Source organism: Biomphalaria glabrata, chromosome 18 (assembly GCF_947242115.1).
Source record: "Biomphalaria glabrata chromosome 18, xgBioGlab47.1, whole genome shotgun sequence".
Classification (NCBI taxonomy): Eukaryota; Metazoa; Mollusca; class Gastropoda; family Planorbidae; genus Biomphalaria; species Biomphalaria glabrata.
This window is the reverse complement of record NC_074728.1, coordinates 22,942,919-22,970,893: the sequence shown is the minus strand read 5'-3', so window position 1 is coordinate 22,970,893 and position 27,975 is coordinate 22,942,919. Positions and strand designations below refer to the sequence as shown.

Genomic DNA, 27,975 nt, shown 5'->3' with positions numbered 1-27,975 from the left:
TATCTTCTTATCTTATAAAATACAGACGTTCCTTAAAAAAAAAAGAAGATATCCTACACGTGTTCCTAGGTCAATCGAGTCATGACTTAAATTTTTCCAAGTCATTTGTTTTCCTGGCTGACTCAGGCAACCCATTCCATGCTCTAATAGCACTAGGGAAGAAGGAGTGTTAGAATTATTCGTCCTAGTTCTATTCCTAACTGTTAGTTTATTTCCAGGATAGGAATAAGAACTTTCTAAGACGAAGAATAATTGAATCATGTCTTCATTTGCTGCATTTTTCTGCCTATAATTTAGCTCACTTTGTGTTATATCAGTTAAGAATCAATTACATATAATCATTATAATACCTGATGTGTTTATGTATCATTTTTTTTTTTGAGTTTAAAGATGCTGTCACTATGCTCAGTAACTAGCTCAAGTACAGTGATTCTTGTAGTCTACTTTCAACTAAACATGCAGCAGTTAGCTGGTATGATAAATTTGCATATATAAATATGAATAAATAAATAGATACAAAATTAAATAAATAAATGAATAGGCCTACATAATATATAATATATAACTATACATTTATTGAGTGGTTGCTAAGACTGAGTGTAGTAATCAATAGCCTGACAGATTCGACTCAAGTCCCGATTGCTATAATTAGATATTATGCTTGACCTAAGACTAAGACTAAGACTGCTTTATTGATCCTTACGGAAATTTGTTGTGATTACAAGGACTCTTTTCTCATATAAAGACAACACAACAGAAAAATACACATAAATAGAACAGACACAACAACAGACCTTGAGGCAGCACGGAAAAGATCTCTCACATCGGCCTACTCTAGGGATTTAGGGCAGAGGTGTTTTTTTACGAGGGGACCCCCTTGTATAGTAAAAACTTGCCCGACCACCTAAGGGAAAAAGCTACATAAATGCATTGTCTATAGGTCTCCACAGAATCCCTCGGTTCGGAAGTCAAACGCTTCACCTTTCAGGAACCACGCCCCGATAGAGATGTGTTTGAAATTTATCTCTAAAATATCCAATAAATCCTCTAAGGCAGTGATTCCCAAAGTTGTCTATAGAGACCCCCAAGGTGCATACGACGACTTCTATAAGGGGTCTACGAGAAATAAAAGTTGAGGAACCCCTGATCTAAATGAATGATAATCTTAATTAAATCCATTTTTTATTTCGTTGTAGTATTATACGCATCTGCTTCGACAACTTCCGCTTTGAACTAAAACTGTCTGTATTCCACTAAAGATTCCCAGACTGCATTGGGACGTTACTTCCTGTTGCATTTCGCATGCGAGCTACACCACGAGCCGGTCCTTCAAATATACACCTACCTGGCTCAAGAAATTCGTGTATCCATCTTCATCCCGAAAGACGATTCTCAGGAGGATGCCCAACATATGACGGTCCAGAAGTCGCTAGTCTCGGAGTACCAAATCCCTCTTGAGTATCTGTAAGTATGTTAGTCCGTCTTAAAGAGAACTTTAACTCTTTCTCTCCTAACTGACGATACCAGCGTTGATTCCACCAGAATGTGGTAAATAATTACGGAGAGAAAGAGTTAACGGATCTGTGAGGTGGCAACGAGCTATTGGACTTTTCTTCCCACAGGTTGCGACGTTGCAGGTCAAGGTTCAGATTCGTCTCGGTTTGCCCCGCAATTCACACAAAGTAATACACATAAGAGGCGCGGTGGCTGAGCGGTAAAGCGCTTGGCTTCCGAACCGAGGACCGGCGTTCGAATCCTGGTGAAGACTGGGATTTTTAATTTCGGGATCTTCGGGCGCCTCTGAGTCTACCCAGCTCTAATGGGTACCTGACATTAGTTAGGGAAAAGTAAAGGCGGTTGGTCGTTGTGCTGGTCACATGACACCCTTGTTAACCGTAGGCCACAGAAACAGATGACCTTTACATCATCTGCCTTATAGACCACACGGTCTGAAAGGGGAACTTTAATACAGATAAGCAAACAAAAAACAAACTAATTAATATAATTCCACCATGACTGAGATATAAACATATTAATTAATCATTTACACCCAGGACAAGGTCTAGAATGATTTAGTTTCTCCCTGTTAGGAAGCATAGTGACGCTAAGTTTATTTTTAGTTCTTTACAACCATCTCAATAGCAACGAGCTCTTGCAGCGAGCATGCTTTCATGGAAAAGAAGGAATTTAATCAAATTTAATGACCATAAATGGAGCAGCGAGAATTTAGCGGGTGAAAAGGCGTGGCTTATTTGCAAATGCAGAGAGAGAGAGAGAGAGAGAGAGAGAGAGAGAGAGAGACAGAGTTGAGTTAAGTTGTAGTTTGGGTTGTAGAACCATAACCATTGTTAGATCTAGTTGTAGTCATGAGCTTAAAAGAAGATAGTTAACTTCTTTAATGTTATTGTACAGAGTGTAGGCCTATTTTATTCAAGTGATTCCTAGTTTCCGAATTAAAGCTTTATATTTATTGTTATAGGCTCTTTGTTTTAATTAATAGTTGTGTTTGAATTTCCTGCATGTTTAGTAATTGTTTAAAAAAATATAAATTAACACTAAATTATAATATCCGAAATGCATTGTCTGATCAACACAATCTCATCGTCAACACCAAGCCATCTTCACACCGTAACATTCTAATACTAATACCCCCCCCCCCTCCCAAACCAGGAATTGGCAAATTGAGACTTACCAGAAGCCTTTCAAGCTCTCTGCAAAATACCTCTTTGGCGTCACGGTGCTGATGTATGCCCAGGTGTCCAGCGGCAGCTTCATGCTCATTCCTTTACAGAACTTCGGCACCTCCTATTATGCCGTGACTCTAGAGTAGGTATCTACGTAGCGAATCGTGACCACAGGGTTGATGGGAAGATATATGTAAAAGAAATATAGTGTAAAAAAAAAAAGCTTTAAAAAAAAAGCTTTTCAAAGGAGAAGAACTCCGCCTTTACAACTACATCTCTCAACATTGTAAAAGTTATTTCCATTATTCGATACAAAACTAAATTTAAAATTAATTGCCAATAGTTAATTAACTAATAGTTGTTTTTTTTTTTTCATTGATTCATGTTTGTTGTTTTTTTTGGTTTTTTTTTTTGGTATGGAATGGGATGAACGGAATGAAATAATTTTGGATAATTTCGAGCCGAGGTTGGGTGTGGGAGAAGAGAAACTAAATGTACAATTATACAAGGGGGCTCAACCCTATATATTTAGCCATATCTGTGAATACGGATGGATTAACTACCCTTGTTGGTATCAAACAAAATAGATGTATATTCGCTTTCCGAGCCAAAGATTTGCTAGACTAATGATTCTTCTCATAGAATTTCGACTTCTAGGTTTATTTTGTCGTGGCCATTGATGCTTTGGAGGCGCGGTGGCTGAGCGGTAAAGCGCTTGGCTTCCGAACCGGGGACCGGGGTTCGAATCCTGGTGAAGACTGGGATTTTTTATTTCTGGATCTTCGGGGGCCTCTGAGTTCACCCAGCTCTAATGGGTACCTGACATTAGTTGGGGAAATGTAAAAGCGGTTGGTCGTTGTGCTGGCCACATGACACCCTCGTTAACAGTGGGCCACAGAAACAGATGACCTTTACATCATCTGCCCTATAGACCACTAGGTCTGAAAGGGGGAACTTTTTGGATGCTTTAATAGTGTTATTATGTTTAGGAAATATTTATAGTACTTATTTACAACCACAGTTTCATTGCAAATGACAGACATTTGTTTACCTCAGTATAGCCTCAATGTTTCAAAGCGTATTCAAAACTTTTTTGTTTTTTTTTAATGTGAATTTAAATATTATTACAAAACATGTGGCTGGCCGGATGAGACTTGTCCGCGGGTCGGACTTGGCTCGCGGGCCGTAGTTTGCCCATCACTGATGTAGATTACCCATTGTTTGGCGCAATGGACCTCATTCACCATCCGTAAATAAACAACGTCATAATATTGATAAAACAATGAAAAAATGACGTATCACGTGACGGCTTTTATGGATTTCATAATTTGTTTAGAAGATATAGAGAATCAGAATCACGTGGCTAAATGTTGTTTGTTTACGATTGGTGAATGAGGTCCATTACAATCTTTCTCAATGCCCTATGATCCTGTCACTTGTCTGAGCCAGTTGGAAAGGGGAAAGGGGAGAAAGAGGTTGGTGTCTGTGTTAATATTTTTGTTTTGACATGTTCCTTCAGAGTTGAAGACAGTTTACTTCCTAGTCCAAACCTACCGCAGGACGTCGGGGGATGGGAGTAGGCAGGTTTTGAACCCGGGACCATTGATAAATCCAAACGGCAGTCCAGCGTGCAAACCGCACGACCAGGCGATCGCTTTTTAAATGGATTTAATACATTTAAAAACGTGTACGACTTGAATTCGAACTCGAGGGCTCAAACCCCCTCAAGCCAATTCGATAACCACTGTGCCAGCGAAGTGCTTTAAAAAATAGAAGGTTTTATAGTTATCTATTGTTAGTTTCAAATTTTAAATTATTTAAAGTCCGTCCAGTTGGGGCTTCCGCATAACGTCTCGCGCTTCGGGCATACTTTCTGGGCGTTTCCACGACACAGGTGCTCCTCTTTCTGCGAGAGCTGACCCTGTTGGCATTCGTGCGATTGTTTCGATACATGCATTGATCTAGATCTCTAAAACTTTAAGGCTGGGCCTTTAAAAACAAAGTGCTTGAAGATCACGTTAATAAGGAAAAAAAAAATAGACCCTCCCCCGGCGGACAGCGGCTTTGTCTGCATCTCACATGGCAAAATATGTAGGTCACAAATGGGCTTGTGTAGTCATATGACATAATGCAAGTTCGAAATTGAAGGCAGTGGATAATTTTGCACAGCCATTTGAAAGACATCTCCCTTCGTTTTTTTTTGGCTAGTTATGACAATGTCGTATCAAACGGCACATATCTGCTCAACTTCCTACTGGTGATGTCAGGACTGGACGAGGTCAGGCTAACGGTAAACGTAGTGGGGCAGGACATTAATATTACATACTGCAATAAGGACAAAGTCCTAGAGTACTGTGAAGCCATTGTCGTTGATATGCCAAGGTAAGGGCTAGCAGCTCAGTGTAGTGTATGTCTAGATTTTAATTTTTACCTTTTTTTTTTTTTACATATCCCTTAGTCTGTTGGACCGTTGGGGCACCATGCAAGATTCGTCAACCGTCTTTCTCCATTTCTCTCTGTCTTTGTCCTTAGTTAGAGCCTCTTTCAATGGCAGGCCCGTCCATTATTTTATGTTGTCCTCCCATCGCTTTCTCTGTCTGCCTCTTCTTCTTTTACCTGGTACTGTTCCCTGAAGTAAGGTCTTTGCGGCCCCATATATAATATGGCCATAGATTTGTAGCTTGCGTTTTTTTACGGTAGTTAGAATCGAGTCGCTGCAGTAACCCTGTCTCTAATCTCTTGGTTTGTGATGCGGTCTTTGAATGTGATACCTATGATACTTTTGTAGCATCTTAATTTCATTGCTAGGATCCTCCTTTCTAGCTCTGCAGTCAGCGTCCAAGACTCACAAGCATATAAAAATGTGGCCATGACCAGGGAGCGCATCAGTCTGATTTTGGTGCTGAGGGCTAAGCCTTTGTCCATATTATTATAAGTTTTATAAGGGCTACTGTAGACTGTGCAATAAGGGCCAGTAGTTCAGATTTCGTTACCTCAATTGAGACAATAGCTTCGAGGTATTTGAATCTGCTAACACTAGTCAGTTTTTCACCACCAATACTGATGTCCCTTTTAAAGCCCTGTTGGCTATTAGTCATAAAATTTATTTTTTTTTTGTCGGCATTTATTTGCATACCATATGTTGCGGAAGTCTTGTCAATGCGCATCACCAGGTCAGCTAGTTCTTCTTCTGTCCCTGCTAGGCCATCAATGTCATCTGCGAAGTTGGTAATTCTTCTTCCTCCAATGCTTACAGTACCTTTGTGACCATTGAGAGCATCTTCCATTATCATTTCAAGGAAGATATTGAAAAGTGTTGGTGAAAGTAGGCAGCCTTGTCTTACTCTAACTGTGGTTTTGAACCCGTCCCCAATACTATTGTTGAAGTACACCGCACTGGTGACACCCTTGTAGAGGTTCTGGATAACTTTAATTATGTTTTTATTTATTTTTAAACATAAGATTTGGATACATTGAGACAAATCCATAGACAGCAACCTTTTTTCAAGTGTAATGATAAATGTTTGCATGTTTTAATACTGTAGCGCGGTGGCTGAGCTTCCTAACCAGAGGTCCGAGGTTCGAATCCTGGTAAAGACTGGGAATTTTTAATTTCGGGATCTTTGAGCGCATCTGAGTCCACCCAACTGTAATGGGTTCCTGACATTAGTTGGGGAAAAGTAAAGGCGGAAGGTTGTTGTGCTGGGCACATGACACCCTCGTAAGCCACAGAAACAGATGACGTATAGGCCACAAGGTCTGAAAGGGGAACTTACTTACTTTTAGCGCTAAAGAACCAAGTTTTCTCATCACATCAGATTTTATTTTGTTTGCGTCCTTGACATTGTTGACTTTGCCGTGAAAATCTCCAATAAGGGAAAGATAAACTGGGTTCAAATGTATTGCAAGTGAGGAAACCACACGAAGGCCCCGCACCTTAGGCGGGGCCCTGAAAATAAAGAGACTCTTTCGCCACCGTCAGCCCATCGTGCAAATATTCGTGGCCCCGATATGACACTCACCCAGTGCCGCCTCTGTTACAGAACACAAAGTAACATGGAGTTGTATTTTTTTTTTCTACAGATTTTATGGATTTTTTGTTTGCTGATAAAAATTAATTATTTGTTGTTTTTTTTTCTCGGCAATGAAGGTTAGTGGTGTTTACACTGATGGAATGCTCTCCAACTGTTGTCAATGGTTCAAAACTATTATCCGGTGCGTTCTGTTCTTAAATTTAAAACTGTTTAGGATCAGAAGTGTTAATGGAGATTTACGTTGTTATCATATGTAGGCCACATACTCTAGAAGTTATCTCTTTTAAAATTCTCTCTATGGAAGCAAAAAAATAATGTATTAGCCCCCTCCCCCCCCCAACTGTTTTTTTTTGGGGGGGGGAGGAGAGAGGGGCTGCTTATCAGTGGGATATATACTTTCACTTGAGCCAGATACATGTGTGTGTTCAAGCGAGACCATTCGTTTACAAAAGGCCTCAACACTGACCTGCAACGTCACAAACTGTGGGCAGTTTAGACTATTAGATCGCTGTAACGTCACATGTCCATAGGGCGTGGCAACAAGCTATCTGTTCTATCCGGGTTCGAATCCTGGTATTATTGAATTTCGGGTCTTCAGGGCGCCTCTGAGTCCACCCAGCTCTAATGGGTGCCTGAATTTAGTTGGGGAAAAGTAAAGGCGGTTGGTCGTTGTGCTGACCACATGACACCCTCGTTGACCACGGCTAACGAAGTTGTCATATAGGTGAGGTAAAAAAAAACATCTTAATAAATAAGAATGTTCTAAATATAGCTACAATACAAACTATCAATTTTCCAGGAACACACATTAAAGCTACTGATGTGGTAGGAGTCATTTCCGGAAGTTGTAGAGGCAGCAGAAGTGACGCTGGAGTGCTCAGTTGCGATGAGAATGCAATAGGTACAGAATCAATCAGTATATAAATGTTTCAAATTCAATATTTCTTATTGTTTAGTCACTTTAGTGCATTGTTTAATTTCGAAATATAGAAAATAAAAAGAAAATTAAACCGTTTTATTTTTAAAATTTCTTTATTCAAACAGGCACTACTTTTTTAAAAAGTAATTAATTTAGCGCTTACAAGTTCTTAAATTTCAACGGTCTCACATTGTATAAGAGCTACATCATTACCTAAAGATTTTAACGGTTCACGTTGGTTAGTTCTCAGAGTCACTGGACTAGATAATCGTTACGTTATGTACATCCTAGGGGTTGAGGTGGCTGAGTGATTAAGCGCTTGAGTCTTAGGTTCGAATCTCGGTGAAGACTGGGATTCTAAATTTCGGGATTGTTAGGTTACCCTGAGTTCACCCAGCTCTAATGGGTACCTGAAGGTTAAGGCGGTTGGTCGTTGTGTTGGTCACCTTTACATTTCACCAACTAATGTCAGGTACCCATTAGCGCTGGGTGGACTAAGAGGCGTTCCTAAACATCCCGAAAGTAAAAATCCCAAACTTCACCAGAATTCGAACCCGGGACCCCCGGTTCGGAAGTCAAGCGCTATACCACTCAGTCACCACGCCATATGCATATATATACTTACCTTTACCTATCCCTTAGTCTGTCGACCGTCTTTCTCCATTCCTCCCTTTTTTTTTACCTTGTTTAGAACCTCTCTCAATGGCAGGCCCGTCCATTCTTTAATGTTGTCCTCCCATCACTTTTTCTGTCTGCCTCTTCTTCTTTTTCCTGGCACTGTTCCCCGAAGGAAGGTCTTTGCGAACCCCGTAGATCTTGTAATGTGGCCATAGGTTTTAAGCTTTCGTCTTTTTACAATAGTTAGCAGGTCGTCATGGGCTCCGATCGCTGCAGTAACCCTGTCTCTGATTTCTTGGTTTGTGGAACGGTCTTTGAATGTGATGCCTAAGATCCTTCTGTAGCATCTCAATTCCATATATATTTATTTAGATGTATATATTTATTTACCAGGCATGCTGCTTCCTGAGCCAAGCTATGGAGAGGAATTCGTAGTTTTTCAAAGTCAAGCAATTATTAAACTTTTGGTCGATCCGATCAACACAATCGCAAACACGAATTCGTGCCAGCTGGTCGACTCAGACAATCCTGAACAGAGGAATGAGTTTATACTTGATGTATGAAGCAAAGTTTATTGCGAAGTTTATATCGACTCTGTCTATGTCTGGTATAAAAGTTTTGTACACGTTATTTCTCCCACACTGAATCGGGGTCAAGCTAAAATTGTGCTCATGGATAGTAAAGATTTTTTATTATTAATTATTTATTTGACGAAACAAGAAATCAACACAAACAAAAAAATAACCGGTTAGCTAATTAACTATTGGTATTTAATTATTTTGTTTGGTATCGAAAGAAATTGTATTTGACTGATGTGCTGGTATAATTAACCCCCCTCTGTACTTTGTAGGTCACCGCTTTTAAGCTTGAAAAGCTAAAAACAATAGATAACTATAAAAACCTTCTCTTTTCACAAGCGATTCATTGGCACAGTGGTTAGTGTGTTGGCTTGAGGGAGCTTGAGCCCTTGAGTTCGAATTCAGGTCTTTCAACTATTTTTTAAATAAATGCATTTAAAAAGCGATTACAGAAACATTCACAACATACCTCTTCTTACTTCCCCACCCCTTTACTAACTAGTCCAGCCAAGCGATAGGATCAAAGTGTACTGAGAACGCTCTAAAAGCATGAAATTGCGCTAGACAAAAAGAACTGGTACACATATTTCCTAATCGGACAGATTTATTATTAGTCTAGATCTATTACACAATTTAAATACATGACTGATAAAAGCTTATTGATTCCATTACACGTAATATTAGCTTTGTTTTTTTAAATATGCATTTTGTATATTTTCTTGTTAGTTCTTATGTTTGAGATTGCCTATAAATGTTGGACCAGAAAAGAAATGCGTATTTGAAAGTCAGATGAGTGCACTCTTTAGTGTTGTAGGCTTTTACGATATATCTTTTTTTTTTTTTTTTTTTTTGAAAAAGCTTTATAAACTTTGTCTGTCTGTCTGTCTGTCTGGTAAAAAGTGTGCACACGTTATTTATCCAACACCCATTCTCAGCTCAAGTGGAAACATTAAACAATTATTCATTGGCATAGACAAGACATGAATCAACATATTAAAGTAACCGATTAATCAGTCTATTAATTACTGGTAAATAATTAGTTTGTTTGATAACAACAAGAGAAACTAATCCTTCAGCAGTTTTAGATATGGCTTAAATTGATGGATTTAGTCCTCTTAAATGTTAACGCTATTTCTCCATCACGCTTTCTCAGATCAAGTTCATACTTTCAAAAAATTTTTTACTTTACCTAGCAAAAATAAACAAAAATACCCAATTAGTAAATTAAATATTTTTAATCAATTATTTTGATATCAAATAAGGGAAATAACTTGTACATTATTGGTATACATAGTTTTAAGGATGGAGTTCTTTCCCTTCGATATGATTTTTTTTTTAAACGGATTTTTTCATTTTGCTTATCAGATGAGCCCAGCACAGCAACATTGCATTTTGACCACTGATAAACCCGCGTCTGTTTATCTTGTGTACTATCGTAAAGAATGTGGTGGCCTGGAATATTTGGATTTCCTTTCTCTGTTACCCACGAGTGTCTACTTTCAGAGATACGTTTGGAGGTAAGGGAGAGAAGTGTCATTTTAATTATATATGGATTGTCTTTCTTTGACACAACTCTTACATATATTAGCCTGGGTTGATTGACATTGATCTATGCCGATGTTGATGATGATGGCAGGAGTACAAATAATTTGTTGGTGGTTTTCTTGGCATCCACCTTCCCTGTGTGATGAGCCGCACGTGCAGGTCATGCTGAACTTCTGGATGCAGTTGTCGAGATTCACATTTCCCTCGTGAGCACCGGCAGATAGGCAGAGGTCTCTTAGGTCTACAGCTACAGGCTTGGACGCAGGCCCAACGTTGTCTTGATGTGTCCAGCTCACTGAGGTTTTGGTAACAAGTACAACAGGAGAAAACGCTTCAGGCACATAACCTTGTTATTTAACCTTGGTTAGGCCAATAATAGAATATGCATTCACAGTTCGGGACACCTCAACTTAAGAAAACATTAAGAAACTGGAACAGACACAAAATAGAGCAGTGCGATTCATAACAAACGAATATTCACATTTGACTAGAGTAACACCTTTAGTAAAATCAGTAAATTTAGAAAGCCTTCAGGACAGAAGACTCAAAAGTAAAGTAGTAATTATAAATAAAACACTGAACCATAATCTTCAAATACAAAAACAAAGTTTAATAAAATACTCTGAAAGACACAAAGATAAAGGCACATCCCTCGTCCCATATGCTAGGACAAATTTGTACAAACACTCCTTCTTCCCTAGTGCTTTTAGAGCATGGAATGGGTTGCCTGAGCTAGCCAGGAAAACCAGTGACTTGGCAGAATTTAAGTCATTGGTTAATATGCATGACTAAATGCATGACGCGTAGAACGTAATCATCTTTTTTTTTTTTAAGTAACGTCTGTATTATATGAGATAAGATAAGATAACAGACTTCAGTATCTTCATTTGTCTCTTTCCTTTCAATTCGGTACATCCCGTTGAGATCGTCGCAGCAATCGATTAGAAAATGTTTATTTCAAAAACCATATTATAATTGTAGATTTTTTTATTGAAACACTCACCTTTCTAGATCTAGTCCGCCGGACGATGGCCAGGCTGCAAAAGACATTGCCTTCCCATTTACAAAATTATATGGCATTAAATACATTATAGTTTTAACATAATTTATAATCTCAGTGATTCCCAAAGTGGTCTATATAGACCCCCAGGGGTCTACGAAAGATAAAAGTAAATTTGGGGTCCATGAGATGTCTACTGGGGTCTACGATAATAAATGACATTTAATCAGGTTGCGACTTTAATTTTCACATCCCATTAATGTAATTATTTCCTAAACTAATATATGATATGTACCATAGTTAATCTTTTAAACATGTATCTTGACTTGCTGCCCACCTAGCAGAAGGAAAACTGAATTTTATGAATAAAAAAAAAGATACATCTCTGTAACTTTAAATGTAGCTTTAAATTACTTTTTCATTCTTACACTCACTACAGTTAGAAATTAGCCCAAACCCTATATCTCACTCTTAATTAGTTCGTTATATCCGTTTCCTTGACCGGCATATTTGTTTACAAAAATATCTCTTCAAGGGCTTCCCAAAGTTTCGCGATGACCCAAAACAAAAATTGACCCATATTTTGATCATGGCTTTGTGACATTTAACCTGTTCAGTAATTAAGCAAAATTTAATTTTAAGATGATTATCTTTTGAAAAATTATAACGCTCGAACCAGAATTCTCACTATGTAGCCGACTAGGTAAATATTTTTTCCCACAAAGATATACATCATGATCAACAATCAAATTTCATGAAAAATGATTACAGCCGTTTTTTGAAATATCTGTCCCACCCATTTTCCAATTATTTTTTTTTAATTTCTAAATCCTTGAACTATTTGCAAGCTAAAAAAAAGTTTCGTTTCGATTCTATCCGTGTTTCTTCTTTTTTACAGAGCATTAAAGTTGTCTGATGCCGGCAGCAAGATTACGCTTTTTGTGATTTGTCGTGACCAAGACAGGGAACAGTTGCTAGTTGACGACAAACAGTTAGAGTACGCTTCTTATTAAAACATTATCAAACACTGCTGAATGATAGTAATAATGAATATCTAGGTCTAGATCTTAGATTAGCTCTGATTAGAATAGGGATTCTTCTTCCTCTTTCTCATTGTTATTTTTGTAAAAATGTTTGACATATTTCGGATGTTCCTTCAGAGTTGAAGATAGTTTACTTCCTAGTCCAAACCTCCCGCAGGACGACGGGGGATGGGAGCGGGCAGGGTTTGAACCCTCGACCGTCGATAAATCCGAAAGACAGTCCAGCGCGCAAACCGCATGACCAGGCAGCCATATGTTGGACTGTTCAGGTGACTAGACCAATATATGAGATGAACTGCGCAGTGGTTTCCAAATCAGGGAGCTCTCCATATAGTTTTCCTTCTAGTGGGGTGTTTTGGGGCCAGTGTTTTGTACGGGTCTCTTGGTAAAGAGAGCAGTTTTGAAGGACATGGTAAACATTCTCTGGTGACACTCCACATGGGCAGATTTCACTAGTCCCAATTTTGAGCTTCCGGTACATATGTTGTCTCATTCTGTTGTGTCCGGTCCTGAGTCGAAATGTTAGACGCTGATCTTGTCGGGATAGCTTATAATAGGCATCATCTTTCTTGTGATTCGGACGAGAGCTTGTCCATTTCTCATTTATTCTCAATAAATGAGAATTGGTATGCCTTTCGCTTAATTCGAGATCTACGCTTTGATCTCTCGCTAGCCTATGTCTTGCACTGATGTGTATTACAAAGATATCTTATAATGTAAGAGAAATGTAGATGTAAATCCTATTGATTCACATGTACATTATATTTGAGTACATTTGATTGATAGATTTAGTACTGGTATCTATTGTTATTGGTGGTCATGAAAAGTGCAATAATCTTGACTAGAAAGCCGGTCATAGTTTAACTTCTCGGTTAACTGTGGTGAACAATCGTCCCTGTTGAATAGTCTGTTATTGAAGTAAAATTGCACATAGTACAGTTTTTGGGTTGGGGTTGTAACGGTTGTGTGTGTAAGATGTACTCTATGTATATCTACAGTACGTTGATGATAATCCTAGATGCTTGGGTATCTTGTATGGTGTAGTTGCGAGTTCCACTACTAAGACATAAACCATTACAAAGAAGAAAAGGGTCAATGCCTAGTAACTAAGTAAACTCAAGATGAAATAGAATAATGAACTTTAATACAGAATAGGCCACAGTCGAGTCAGTCACTAAGAGCGATGTTATCCCTTCAAGAGATTAGCAGTAACTGTCCTAAAAGTCTACATCAATAATCTCTAACCCAATGCCTATGTCTTCACTAAAAATGTCGCGTTCAAAGTCTGTCTACTATAGTGCGTTTCTAAACTAAACGAGGTGGCTAACAGGGTCCAACAGAGTTATGTTAGTCCAGTCCGAAAAGTCAGTGAGTCTAACCGTTTCACCAAACACCTGGGAGGGGGGGGGGGTTAACTCGAAAAGTTGATCCATTGGGAGATTCAATTTTTCAGACACTGGGAAACAATTAGATATTGGATCATCAAATAAGAATATAGAATAAATCCTAGTATAGAATATTCACATTTGACTTGAGTAACACCTTTAGTTCAATGATTAGAAATTCAGAAAGACTTCAGGATAGAAGACTTACAAGTAAAGTAGCAATCATACATAAGACACTGAACCATAATCTTTAAATATAAAAACAAAATTAAATAAAATACTTAGAAAGACACAAAGATAATTGCGTATTCTTCGTTCCATATTCTAGGACAAATTTGTACAAATACTCCTTCTTCTGCTATTAGAGCATGGAATGGGTTGCCTGAGCTAGCCAGGAAAACTAATGACTTGGCAGAATTGAAGTCATTGGTTAACATGCATGACTAGATGCAAGATGCGTAGGACGTAATCATCTTCTTTTTTGAAGTAACGTCTGTATTATACAAGATAAGATCATCTTGATTTTTTTTCTTCTCTTTTCCAACCTCCCAACTACCCAACCAACCACCCAACCACCCATCCACCCACCCACCCATCCACCCAACCACCCGCCTGAAAGATATGTGTGGCAGGATATAGCTGGAAGCTCGCTCTGGAAGTTGGGAGTCACTGAGATCACAGAAGGATTTCACATGGCGAACCACACATCCGAATTCGGCGCGTACATCATATACACCAGCGACAGCACAACGACGTTAAATATTCTGGGCTACAATCTAGTTTATATGGTGGGTAGACGAAACATTTACATTTAATGAAGTTACTTACATGTTGGATTATTAAGCTAATTATTGTTGCATTTCAGGAAAACTCTTTCTTAGATTAGTTTTTTATATCTACTGTCGTGTTCGTCTTTGTAACGTTATTACAGCGCATTGAGCCTACATTTTGTTTGTTAACAGCGCTTTATAAATAAAATTATTATTATTATTAAGATGCCTTTCCAAAACATACAATATCTTTATAGATAATTGGCATAACCAAAGTTACATCAGCTCAGCACAAAGTAGTTGATTCTTCGCTATCAAGGCTCTGACCTATAGATTTTAAAACTCCTTTATTTCACTTTCAGTCAGGGTTTTTCAATATATTTTTAACTGGTGGGCCTGCAACTGATTAAGAATTGGTTACAACGCAAGGACCTCGACTAACTCGCCTTCCCCTAATTTATATCTTTTTAAACCATATTTTCCAGAATCATAGAAACCTCTATTCTAAATATTTTGTATTAGCTTTAGCTTCCTAGAAACTGACGTATGCAACTTTTTTTCCTGACCTCCTTCTCTGATTGGTTGATTACTACCGTCTGGTGCATAAACGACTGATTCATAAAGCACTGGTCGTATGTGTGTATGTTATGTGACCATGTTTGCATTTTCATAATAATAACAATAAGGCTTGTCTTCGAGTCCGAAGATTAATGAAGAATGCAGTAAATTCCCTTGGTTACGCAGCCCCAGCTGTGGCCTACATATTTTGCCACATCCAGGGCATGCATAACCATTGTCCGCCAGTGGTCGATTAAGATTTCTTTTTTGCTGTCTGCGTCTGTATTCGTCAGCGGATTTTTTTTTGGTCTCTTATGTGTGTCGCGCGGCCTTTGTGAGTGACCTCCAGCTGTCTCGCTCTGAAGCTCGCTCTGCAACCAGGTTTTCTCTTCTATGTCAGCTAAGGAAAGTTAACGCCTAAGCTGGTCTTCGGACAGAGGGATTGGTGAAGAGCCGATGCCTCATCCTTGGTCAAGAGGTCCATAATAGGGAACGGGACGTTCTCGGACCTTAAGGACATCTGAATCAGGTCTTGAAGCGTTTCCGTTGGGGCATCTCTGTTAAGTCGACCACCTTTTAGCTCACCAAAAGAGACTGATTTTGGCATACGTTTTTTCCCCCATGTGGGATATGTGCCCTGCCCATCGTAACTGTCGGCCCATAATTAGTCCCTCTATACTGTCCATACCGGCGTTCGCAAGGACATCGCTGTTTGTAGTGCGGTCTTGCCACCGTATGTCAATGATGGAGCGCAAGCATCTTTGGTGAAAGCGTTCAAGTTGCTTTCTGTATTATATTTATGTCTCAGATGCATATAGAAGAGTTGAGAGAACCAAGGCTTGGTAAACATTGCATCTACATATTGTTATTGGTATAGCAGCAATGCTGATGTGGACAATTGCTGTCAAACTGAATTTCCATTTGTTTGGACCAATATTTTTTTGTATCTTATTGATAATCTGTAAACTTTCTTCTGCGTTCTTATTATCATCTTAGAGTTTTCATATGATAGTCCTTTATCTGAGAGGAACTGCGCAGTAGTTTCCAAATCAGGCAGCTCTGCATATGATTTTCTTCTATGGGAGGTCTTTTGGGGTTAGTGTCTTGTTCCAGGCCACTCAATAAAGATGACAGCTTTGAAGGACATGGTGAGACTTTTTAAGGCTTGCTCCGCTAGAGTCCCAATTTTTTAGCTTATGGGAAATTCTTTGTGTCGTTCAATTATGTTCTATTCGGAAGCGAAAAAATTAAAAGATGGTCGTTTCGGGATAGTAGTAGAAAGAAGGTTGAAAGTGTAACGCCGCCTGCTGATTACATATGCTCAACCTTAGACCGTAGCTGTGTATCAAGGATTGGCCTCTTTAGTCACACAAGAAGTTGAAAAGGGAAAAGGTTATCACGTGATAGATAACGCAATTGTATGGAGATATACTGAATTTTGTTCCTGAAATAATGCAATTAGCTAGGTCATGGATGCTAAATAGAAACAGCATTCAAGACTCGACCCTTTTAAATATGCTTAAAAAACACACACACAAACAAACATGTAGTTTTTGAATCTTTTCAGTCATGTGAAGACACAGTTCATTTAATGTTGCCTGGAGATCTAGTAGATAATGACTGTGACGGGACAGTGGATGAAGAAATTTTAAATAACCAAGGTAAAACCGAAAAAAAACAAAGTTTGAAATTCTTTTCTTTCTACAAAGCTTATATCAACTCTGTCTGTCTGTCTGTCTGTCTGTCCATATTGTAAAAAGTTTGTGCACGTTATTTCTACCACACCCAATTAAGCTGAAATTTCTCACAATTATTTGTTTTTACTTGACAACACAAGAATAAATAAAAAAAATCAACCAATTGGTTCATCAACTTTTAGTAATAAATTATTTGTTTTGGTATATTGAACAAGGGAAAGAAATCATACTTGACAGATGTGGTGGTATACGTTGAATTAGTCCCCTTGAGAACTCGAGCCCTGAGTAAAAAAAAATGTTATAAATAAAAAATAAATAATGTAAACATTCAAAAAAATAGTGTCATATTCCCTCCCATTTCACAACTGGACCAGAGAAATTGATAGAATCATAGACTAGACATTGAATCAATAAAAAAAAAATAAAGTAACCACTCAGACAATTACTGGTATACCATTATTTTGTTTAATAGTGTGACAAGAGGGACAATAAGTGTAGCTAATTTTTTTTTCAATAAGAGTTAGTCCCCTATAGTACTTGATTTACGTCCCTGTTAAACTGTTTACAATTGCCACTCTCTCTTGAGTTGACCAGTGTATTCTGAACTAAGTCTCCATAATGTATAACTAATACTTGTGTTGTTGTGCTCTAACTGTATTACTCAAGAGGAGTGTGCCACTGTTATGGGAAGAGTGTTTCGATAATGAGCTAAGTAGACTTTATTTATTTGTTAGTACTAAGTTGGTTAATGTAAATAGTATAGTCTACTTTGTCTTTTATCCTCCCCTATATATTTTTTTGTAAAAGATTTCTTTTGTTTTGATACGAGACTGTAGTGTGTCTCATGGATGATGTCATTTAATTGTCATGACCTGTATTATATTATTGTAAGCCATCGTTTTTTGTTTTTTGAGATGAGACACTATTGTGCTTCGGTGATGCTGGTTCTTTGATTATTTTGAACTGAACAAATAGCAACAAGGAAAACAAATACTTCAGTATTCACATATATGGCTAAATGTGTTAGATGCAGTCCCCTTAAATAATTGTTAGCGCTAGTTCTCGCATTCTCCGATCAAGTTGACACTTTAAACAATTTTTTATTGTAACTAAAAAAAAATGAATCAATTGACAAAAATACTCAATTAGTCCGTTAATTATTGTAATTCATTATTTTGTTTGAGTTAAATAAGGGAATTAACGTGTACATTATTGGCAGATGTAGTTTTAAGGACAGACTTCTTTCCCTTTAGATAAGCTTCGTTTTTTATTATTGGTTAAAGGATTAAAAAAAATATTTTGCTTGTTTTAGTTAGCGAAATCCCCAACCTGAAAACAAATTGGTAATATAGAAATGATTATAATTAATCTTAAATTTTTTTTTTAATTCATTGATAGACGATGATAAAGACACGAAGATTGACGAAGATCTAGCGATGTCAGAAAGCACGGGTAAGTCTCTTAGAGGCTACTACTCAATACAATCTTTTCCCGTTTACTTCCATTATTTCCCTTTTGCCGTTTCTCTCTCTCATTTCTTTAATTTCTCTCAAAAAGTAGTAAGTACAGTAAAAGCTCCCCCCTTTTCAGACTTTACGATCTACGGGGCAGATGATATTAACTTCGTCTGTTTCTTTGGCCAACGGTTAAGGAGCAGGGTGTCATGTGGCCAGCACAATGACCAAACGCCTTTGCTTTCCCCAATTAAAGTCAGGTACTCATTAGAGTTGGGTGGACTCAGGAGCGCCCTAAAAAATCCCAAAAAATTAAAAAATCCCAGTCTTCATCGAACCCAGGACCACGGATTCGGAAGCCAAGCGCTTAATCCCTCAGCCACTGTGTTTCCACTATAAAGTGAAAGTAAAGGCAGTTTCCTTTTCAGGCATTTCAAATTGACGGTCGGGTCAATGGCCGTAAGTTCGCGAGGGTGTTTCGTGGCCAGCACAACGACCAACCGTCTATACTTTCCCGCAACAAATGTCAAGTACCCATTGTAGATTGGTTGGCTCAGGGGCGTTCTTAAAAACTTGAAGTTCAAAATCAATGTCTTTAACGAGAATCGAGCCTGAGACACATCGTTCGAAAGCCAGGTGCGTTGCCACTCAGTGCCTCTGATGATCAGTCTGATTTATTTTGTAACGTCTTCATTGCTGCCAAAAGTCATACCGAGCATAACCTTTAGTGTTGATTCTGCCGAAGCTTCACGCCCCGTCTTTGCTGGTTTCTAACAGACCGGAAGTTAAGGCGCCGTTGTTGCTTTTAAAATATCCGCGTAACTAAATGGTCTGTTGCCTTAGCGACCGGAATTGCGTTAAGTACTATAACTTTCAATTGCTGTGTGGGTTGATATCGCTCTCTCTCTCTCTTTTAATTTCTCTTATTCTTATACACTTTGTAGCATTCATTTATGTCTGTATTCTTTATATTTGCATTTACAAATGATATGGATCATGAATACATGATAATTTTATCGGAAGTAAAATAGGTGGACCAAAATATCAAATTGTATTTCTTGGATTTAGTATAAGTGCAGAACCCCTTTTCAAAATAGAATCACTTAAAATAATTTAATACTTAACGTAATAACGGAAAATAAGGCTCAAGTTTATGATTAATCTTTCAGTAGTAGACTTCTTTTATAGATAAGAAAGGGGATACTGTACCCTGATCTGTGCTTTGTTATGTAGTTTTTCTCTAATAACTGAAGTATTTAAAGGAACAAAATCCAGTTTTAAAAAAGGTTGCATCCTAGAGAAATGTATTTAATAAAATTAGCCACTGTACGGTAAAGCGTTTGACTTCTGAACCGAGGGATCTCGGGTTGAAATCTCGGTACAGACTAAGATTTGTTTAATTTGAAGACCTCAATAGCGCTAATGGAAGGTACGGTGGCAGTGTGGTGAAGCGCTTGACTTCCGAACCGGGGTGAAGACTGGGATTTTTGTTTTCGGGATATTTAGGATTCCTCTGAGTGTCCGGTTTAGGAAGTATATGTGTTGTTGAAAAGCTGTACACAATGAAGGTCCCGAGGTTCAACCTGCTAAGAATATCATTCACACACAGTCGTACATAGAGTAACGAACTAGGTGGATGGATTAGATAACAACAACAAAAATGAATTTAATTGTATGAAACTGATATATGTATATGTACAATCAGGATGATAAATAGACAATATATATATTAGATATAGATATAACATATAATATATATATATATAGATATTATTCAATAATTAATTTAAGCACCTTTGCTACTGCTATCAACTTGTCACCCTGGTTTCATAGTCCACCAGACTCTGACCGACTGGCGTCACAAAACTGCCAACCTCGGTAATAGTAAAGTTAGATCTCAGATGATCCCAACTGATACCAACTGATGTGTAACTGCTCTGACACTCAACGCCGTCGATGATCGCCAATCTGACGATGACACTGAAGACTAATATATATATATTTCTGAGACGGCAAGCGACGCCCACACTAGCATAGACTCGAGCTCAGTACATACAACTCCAACACTGGCACCCCTAAACAGGGGTCCAAAAATCCTATTGAATAATTTAAGTCCAAGAAACAATAAGTCCAAGAAACTAGTACAGACTAATAATCTTTTACGGACTAACACACCGTCCGTTTCAACCAAATTCAGAGGGTCAACTGTCACAGGACAACGAATGACCAATAAATGTCACCGGACTTTGTGACGTAGCAAAAACAATTCAATACTAAAATACAAGGCTCTCACGCCCAGTACAAGTAATACGAGTAGTTGGGACAACTACGCGACAATGAGTCCACCCAGCTTTAATAGGTACTTGACATTAGTTGGGGAAATGTAAAGATGGTTGGTCGTTGTGCTGGCAAAATGACACCCTCGTTAACCGTGGGCCAAAGAAACAAATGAATTTTACATCATCTGCCCCATAGATCACAAAAATCTATAGCAAAAATATAGATTAGAAAGATTTATAGCGAAAATATAGATTAGAAAGATCTAGAGCAAAAATATAGAATAGAAAGATCTATAGCAAAAATACAGATTAGAAAGATCTATAGCGAAAATATAGATTAGAAAAATCTATAGCGAAAATAGAGATTAGAAAGATCTATAGCAAAATCGAAACCATTTTTTTTTTATCTGCACCGTTTACCACAGATCAACAGGAGTGTCCGCCTATGACCTTTGGCCCCAACTGTAGCATCAGCTGCGCCAACTGCAAGAATTGTGACAAAGAGACTGGCACGTGCTCTCAATGTTCCTCAGGGTTCCAACTGGAGCAGAACCACTGCGACAAAGGTTGGTCTCATTTTAGTGCTGGCTCCACTTCATGGCAAGGCGGGCAATGGCAGATCCACGGGTTTCTTTTAAAATAGTTTCAGGTCAAATTCATTTTTTTTGCTATATCTTTTCGGTCATGTGGCCCGCGACACGAGGGTCGAAAATTAAAATGGCCCGCAGGTCGAAAAAAAACTGAGCATTACTGGTTAAATGAATGCGCTACTCTCGTCGTTCTATAACGATTGGTCTCGGTAGGTTACCAGTAATTTGTACCTTGTTACCAGTACTTTGTACCTTGTTACCAGTACTTTGTACCTTGTTACCAGTACTTTGTACCTTGTTGCCAGTACTTTGTACCTTGTTACCAGTACTTTGTACCTTGTTACCAGTACCTTGTACCTTGTTACCAGTACTTTGTACCTTGTTACCAGTACTTTGTACCTTGTTACCAGTACTTTGTACCGTGTTACCAGTACTTTGTACCTTGTTACCAGTACTTTGTACCTTGTTACCAGTATTTGTACCTTGTTACCAGTACTTTGTACTTTGTTACCAGTACTTTGTACTTTGTTACCAGTACCTTGTACCTTGTTACCAGTACTTTGCACCTTGTTACCAATACTTTGTACCTTGTTACCAGTACTTTGTACCTTGTTACCAGTACTTTGTACCTTGTTACCAGTACTTTGTACCTTGTTACCAGTACTTTGTACCTTGTTACCAATACTTTGTACCTTGTTACCAGTACCTTGTACCTTGTTACCAGTACTTTGTACCTTGTTACCAGTACCTTGTACCTTGTTACCAGTACTTTGTACCTTGTTACCAATACTTTGTACCTTGTTACCAGTACTTTGTACCTTGTTACCAGTACCTTGTACCTTGTTACCAGTACTTTGTACCTTGTTACCAATACTTTGTACCTTGTTACCAGTACTTTGTACCTTGTTACCAGTACCTTGTACCTTGTTACCAGTACTTTGCACCTTGTTACCAATACTTTGTACCTTGTTACCAATACTTTGTACCTTGTTACCAGTACTTTGTACCTTGTTACCAGTACTTTGTACCTTGTTACCAGTACTTTGTACCTTGTTACCAGTACTTTGCACCTTGTTACCAATACTTTGCACCTTGTTACCAATACTTTGTACCTTGTTACCAGTACTTTGTACCTTGTTACCAGTACTTTGTACCTTGTTACCAGTACTTTGTACCTTGTTACCAGTACTTTGTACCTTGTTACCAGTACCTTGTACCTTGTTACCAGTACTTTGTACCTTGTTACCAGTACTTTGTACCTTGTTACCAGTACTTTGTACCTTGTTACCAGTACTTTGTACCTTGTTACCAGTACTTTGCACCTTGTTACCAGTACTTTGTACCTTGTTACCAGTACTTTGTACCTTGTTACCAGTACTTTGCACCTTGTTACCAGTACTTTGTACCTTGTTACCAATACTTTGTACCTTGTTACCAATACTTTGTACCTTGTTACCAGTACCTTGGTCTGAGACATCAGCTATTTTGACAGGTTACCTAAGTAGTAGCAAGTTAATAGGCCAATGGGGATCTAACTATATGTCCAGACACGCTATGTAATGCCCAGTAGCCTTGATCTGTCTGAAGAAGAGGGGTGGGGGAAGAACGTAACATCTGTAACAATTTTGTCACAGGCGCATCCCCGTGAAAAAAAAAAACGTGGAGCCCGAATGGAACCGATCCTCTGTGCCCCGAAGTGTCGAGGTTCAGGTTTGCACCGCTAGACGGACGTCGAGTCGAGGCCAATCGTTATAGCAGGCCTGCACGCTGACCTGCGACATCACAACATGTGGGCAGCGGGGACCAATCGTTCGTTGACAAGTCGTACGTGGCAACGAGCTGTTGGACTACCTACAGGCGTCACGTTGCAGGTCAGTGTCCAAGCCTTCTATGATGATTGGACTCGCTCGAGTCGCCCGCTGGTTTCAGTTTTAGGTATCATTGACTTCAGCCCCACTTTAGAAAGTAGCCCTATGCATTAAGTTAATTCTGTCTCGCAGAGTGCCCGGATATGACGTTTGGGGAAAACTGTTCGGGAAATTGCTACAGCAAATGTGGAGAAGATTGTCTGGATAGGATCTATGGCTCTTGTTCACGGCTTTCGATTAGCAACTTACAGGATCTGCCAGGTAATTGTGGTGGTCTTTGTGGTCGTTAAAAGTTACAAAAAGCGCAAATGAGATTCCGATTTTACGGTTGCCAGCAAAGGCGTAGCTAGAAATTTGCCATTATTGGGGGGGGGGGGGCGTGGGCTTGACCTCTTTGAAGGCCCCTGCATTTTGCGTTATATTCATATTTAATGTAAAAAATAAAACTCATTTGGGGACCCACCTCAAGTGGTGGCCCGGGGGGACTTTCAAATTCTTCCCCTCCTGCCCCCACTCTAGCTACGCCCCTGGTTGCCCGTTATGTGCTAGAAGTAAGTGTAATGTCTCTAAGTATTCTTGTTAACTGAAGGGGCTATACGCATGCAACTTTTTTACAACAGGATTTAAATATCGTCAATATCTATACTACTGCCTAGAAATGAATGATTGCTATCTTCAAAGAAAATTAAATTAAATTAAAACATTCAAAAAGCTGGTTTATGTGGAAGCACTATGCCTGTGAGGGAAACATGGCTTCTGAGTACGTCTTTATTGTGTTTTCAGATGTAGCTCTTTAAGCGTCTTCCTTTAAGCTCGCTAAAAAAAAACATACCGAGAGATAGATAGCTAGATGGATGGATGGATGAATGGATGGATAGATAGATAGATAGAGAGCGTAGATAGATAGATAGATAGATAGATAGATAGATAGATAGATAAATAGATAGATAGATAGATAGATAGCGAGAAAGAGAGAGATAGATAGATAGATAGAGAGATAGATAGATAGATAGATAAATAGATAGATAGAGAAATAGAGAGAGAGACAGCGTAGACAGATAGATAGATAGATAGATATATAGATAGATAGATAGATAGATAGATAGATAGATAGATAGATAGATAGATAGATAGATAGATAGATAGATAGATAGATAGATAGAGAGCGTAGATAGATAGATAGATAGATAGATAGATAGATAGATAGATAGATAGATAAATAGATAGATAGATAGATAGATAGCGAGAAAGAGAGAGATAGATAGATAGATAGAGAGATAGATAGATAGATATATAAATAGATAGATAGAGAAATAGAGAGAGAGACAGCGTAGACAGATAGATAGATAGATAGATATATAGATAGATAGATAGATAGATAGATAGATAGATAGATAGATAGAGAGAGAGAGAGAGAGAGAGATAGATATAGAGAGAGAGATAGAGAGAGAGAGAGAGAGAGAGAGAGAGAGATAGATAGATAGATAAATTGATAGATAGAGAAATAGAGAGAGAGAGAGACAGCGTAGACAGACAGATAGATAGATAGATAGATAGATAGAGAGAGAGAGAGAGAGAGATTATCTCTATTATCACATCTGTAGCCATCATCTGTTTATATTAGTCAGACATCAATACTAATGCGTGTTTTGGATTACTAGATCCGTGGATACCGAGTATTGTACATCTTGACGAATAGTTTCGTGAAGCCATGACCTATATATTTTGCTGCAACTGTGATAGATGATAAATGCCAGAACAATATTGTCATGCTATAGTCTTTGTTTTTCTGCTCTACACAGGCGGCCTAGTCTCGTCCATGATCATTTTGTTAATACCTACCATACTCTTCGGTGTTTCCTTGCTATGGTAGGGAGTGGAGTTACGTTCTCTTCTAGTCTCTCTCTTTCTCTCTCTCTGTGTGTGTGTGTGTAGTTCTATTCATCTCATCCTTTCTCTTTCGCTCGCCACCTCTCTCACCTTCTCTCGTTCTCTCTCGATCTCATCCTCCCACCTCTCTTGTCTCTCACACCGCTATTCCCCTCTCAGTTTCTCTTTATGTTTCTCTCACTCTTTCCCACTATCCCTGACTCTCTGTCGCTGCCTCTCTATCTCTGCCTCTATTACTCTGTCTCTATTACTCTGACTCTGTCTCTCTGTCTCCAACTCTCAGGCTCTGCCTCTCTATCTCTTCCTCTCTGTCTCTGTTTCTCTCTGCCTCTCTATCTCTGCCTCTCTATCTCTGCCTCTCTATCTCTGACTCTCTATCTCTGCCTCTCTATCTCTGCCTCTCTGTCTCTGCCTCTCTGTCTCTGCCTCTCTATCTCTGCCTCTCTATCTCTGCCTCTCTATCTCTGCCTCTCTGTCTCTGCCTCTCTGTCTCTGCCTCTCTGTCTCTGCCTCTCTATCTCTGCCTCTCTGCCTCTGCCTCTCTATCTCTGCCTCTCTATCTCTGCCTCTCTGTCTCTGCCTCTCTATCGCTGCCTCTCTATCTCTGCCTCTATTACTCTGTCTCTATTACTCTGTCTCTGTCTCTCTGTCTCCAACTCTCAGGCTCTGCCTCTCTATCTCTTCCTCTCTGTCTCTGTTTCTCTCTGCCTCTCTGTCTCTGCCTCTCTATCTCTGCCTCTCTATCTCTGCCTCTCTATCTCTGCCTCTCTATCTCTGCCTCTCTATCTCTGCCTCTCTATCTCTGCCTCTCTATCGCTGCCTCTCTATCTCTGCCTCTATTACTCTGTCTCTATCTCTGCCTCTCTATCTCTGCCTCTCTATCTCTGCCTCTCTATCTCTGCCTCTCTGTCTCTGTCTCTACCAGGATGTTAGGGAGAATCTTTTTAGAGCACCCAAGTTAAAAACACTAGTCGACAATGTCGACCCAGGGAAGATACTGGGCTTTGTCTGGGAGGTGGGGTTGACTACGAAGGTCTGATTTGGGGAATAGTGACCCAATAATATTTACTAAGGATTTTTACTAAGTATTACATTTTTACTACCTTTACTATTTCAACTGTGAATAGACCTTTCTTTTAATGATTTAACTGTATGGAATTTAGCTCTTGTAAGGAGAGAGTAATCCTTGAAGGATTACGGGCACGACATGGCCTAAACTGTGTCGATGTGCCAATAACTCAAACTCTCCCTATACCACTCTGTCTCTGCCTCTCTGTCTCTGCCTCTCTGTCTCCGACTCTCAGTCTCTGCTTCTCTGTCTCTGTTTCTCTCTCTTTATATATATATATATATATATATATATATATATATATATATATATATATATATATATATATAATCTCGCTCGAAAAAAAAAGTCTCTAAACCTATCTTGTTGATGTTTTTTTGTTGTTGTGTTTTTTGTTATTTCTTTGGCTCACAGTTAACGAGCACGTCGTCTTGTGGTATTGAACTCGGGACAATCAAGACGACAGTCCCTAGCGCAAATCACACGACCAGGGAGATATCCACTCTACTCTCTAAAAAAAAAACATCATCAAACATACAGCTACCTTCCGACATATCACCATACTAAAAAACGAAACACTCGAATTTGAATAAAAACATATACACATAATTCCTTATATTTTTAGCCTAGATTTTGTTAATCAACTGTATAACCACTACAATTATAGCACAATTCAATCAAACCAACATCAGTACGTCGCGTTGTTCAATCAAATTAATATTTGTCCATTTTATTTTTTAAAGCAAAAAACGAAGTGAAAAATATCCGCCTGGATACTTTGAATAAGAGTGATGTTCCCTTGTTGGCATAACGACCTATAACAACGTACTCGAGAAAGAGAGACGACGTCATACCAGCCAAAAACACGGTCAGAGGCGACATTATTAATACTGTATTGTCAAGACCCATCCAACAATGAATGCTATACTCAACTCACCCTGTTCAATATATCTAACTTAATATCTGTTTCCAAGCAACGCCAGTTCTGAGTAAGTGGAGGACTTCGCCAGATTTTTGTGTAAGCCCCTCTTCAAGCTACTTATATAAATGCAATTAAAAATATGATAATGAGTGAAGGCCTACTTGTACATTTAATCTAATTCTCCTTATTTTTTTATGCATGTAGCTCTTAACCACATTTCTGTTTATTTTCTAAATGCTGATGTCCCTATTATATGCATTAATCAAAATTTGACTCACAAACCATAAATAACTACTTCTTTAGTGATTCCTATTTCATGGGATTGATGTCATAGACAAGGCTGCTAGAAATAATTAGGTTATATGAGTACATCATACTTTGTTATAGATCTTGAATATTAGCTATATATTCGTGTCAATCTATATAGGAAAATCTTGAATTTGTATATGTAAAGAAATATCTGTTCCAATGTAATAAATTATTGATAACATAAATCTTATACGCCTTTGTTCTATGTCTTATAAATGCACTACCTCCTGTGTCATTGAATCCAATTTCTGCTTGTCTGTCTGTCTGTCTGTCCTATCTATATGTACGTATATGTGTATGTATGTATGCATGTGTTCATGTATGTAAACAGTATGTAGTGTTTATTTTTTGACACAACGAATACTATGTTGGCTCGGTCATTCGCATTCCAGAGAGAAGAATTCCCAAGAACATCCTCTATGCTGAGCTTGCGAAGGAATTTAGACCCAAGAGATACCCAAGTCTAACCTACAAGGATGTCTGCTAGTGAGATCCGAGTACTAAAGGGCATCAATGTAAGAATGTGGACGAAGATAGCTCAAGATGGGACAGCATGGGGGTAGACTAGGCGTTCTGGTTGGAACCTCGCCCAGAGCAGAAGAAATGATGCGGCTATAGATAAAAGAATGAGACAGCTGCCCTATCAGATAGGCCTAGAACTTGTGCGTGTCAAAACTTGCCGCTTGATACGTCTTCCGCATAATCAGATCAGATTCTGCCAGAACATAATATATTTAAAGTTGTTATAGAAAGCTGAGAAAGA

At 38.6% G+C, this 27,975-nt stretch overlaps 1 protein-coding gene across 3 annotated transcripts; it reads left to right on the top strand.

Moving 5' to 3' along the window:
- The first annotated feature begins 394 nt into the window (after positions 1 to 394).
- On the top strand, positions 395 to 27,364 carry LOC106079764 (uncharacterized). 3 transcript variants are annotated; one of them, XM_056016661.1, is made up of 16 exons: positions 395 to 472; positions 1,260 to 1,464; positions 2,671 to 2,826; positions 4,893 to 5,066; positions 6,835 to 6,899; positions 7,518 to 7,619; positions 8,649 to 8,812; positions 10,199 to 10,350; positions 12,277 to 12,375; positions 14,426 to 14,594; positions 16,702 to 16,795; positions 18,230 to 18,283; positions 20,990 to 21,130; positions 23,155 to 23,283; positions 24,825 to 24,891; positions 26,725 to 27,364. In XM_056016661.1, exons 1-16 carry the CDS (start codon positions 457 to 459, stop codon positions 26,765 to 26,767), a joined length of 1,830 nt encoding a protein of 609 aa, XP_055872636.1. In that variant the 5' UTR covers positions 395 to 456; the 3' UTR covers positions 26,768 to 27,364. The 3 variants fall into 3 exon arrangements, with proteins under 3 accessions (XP_055872636.1, XP_055872638.1, XP_055872637.1); XM_056016663.1 differs by lacking the exon at positions 20,990 to 21,130; XM_056016662.1 differs by lacking the exon at positions 24,825 to 24,891.
- The last annotated feature ends 611 nt before the right edge of the window (positions 27,365 to 27,975 follow it).

Excerpts from the sequence above, each read along its gene's own strand:
- LOC106079764 (XM_056016661.1), top strand. Across the intron at positions 2,827-4,892 it reads TATTATGCCGTGACTCTAGA|TTATGACAATGTCGTATCAA; the intron begins GTAGGTATCTAC and ends TTTTTTGGCTAG. Across the intron at positions 12,376-14,425 it reads GTTGACGACAAACAGTTAGA|ATATGTGTGGCAGGATATAG; the intron begins GTACGCTTCTTA and ends CCCGCCTGAAAG.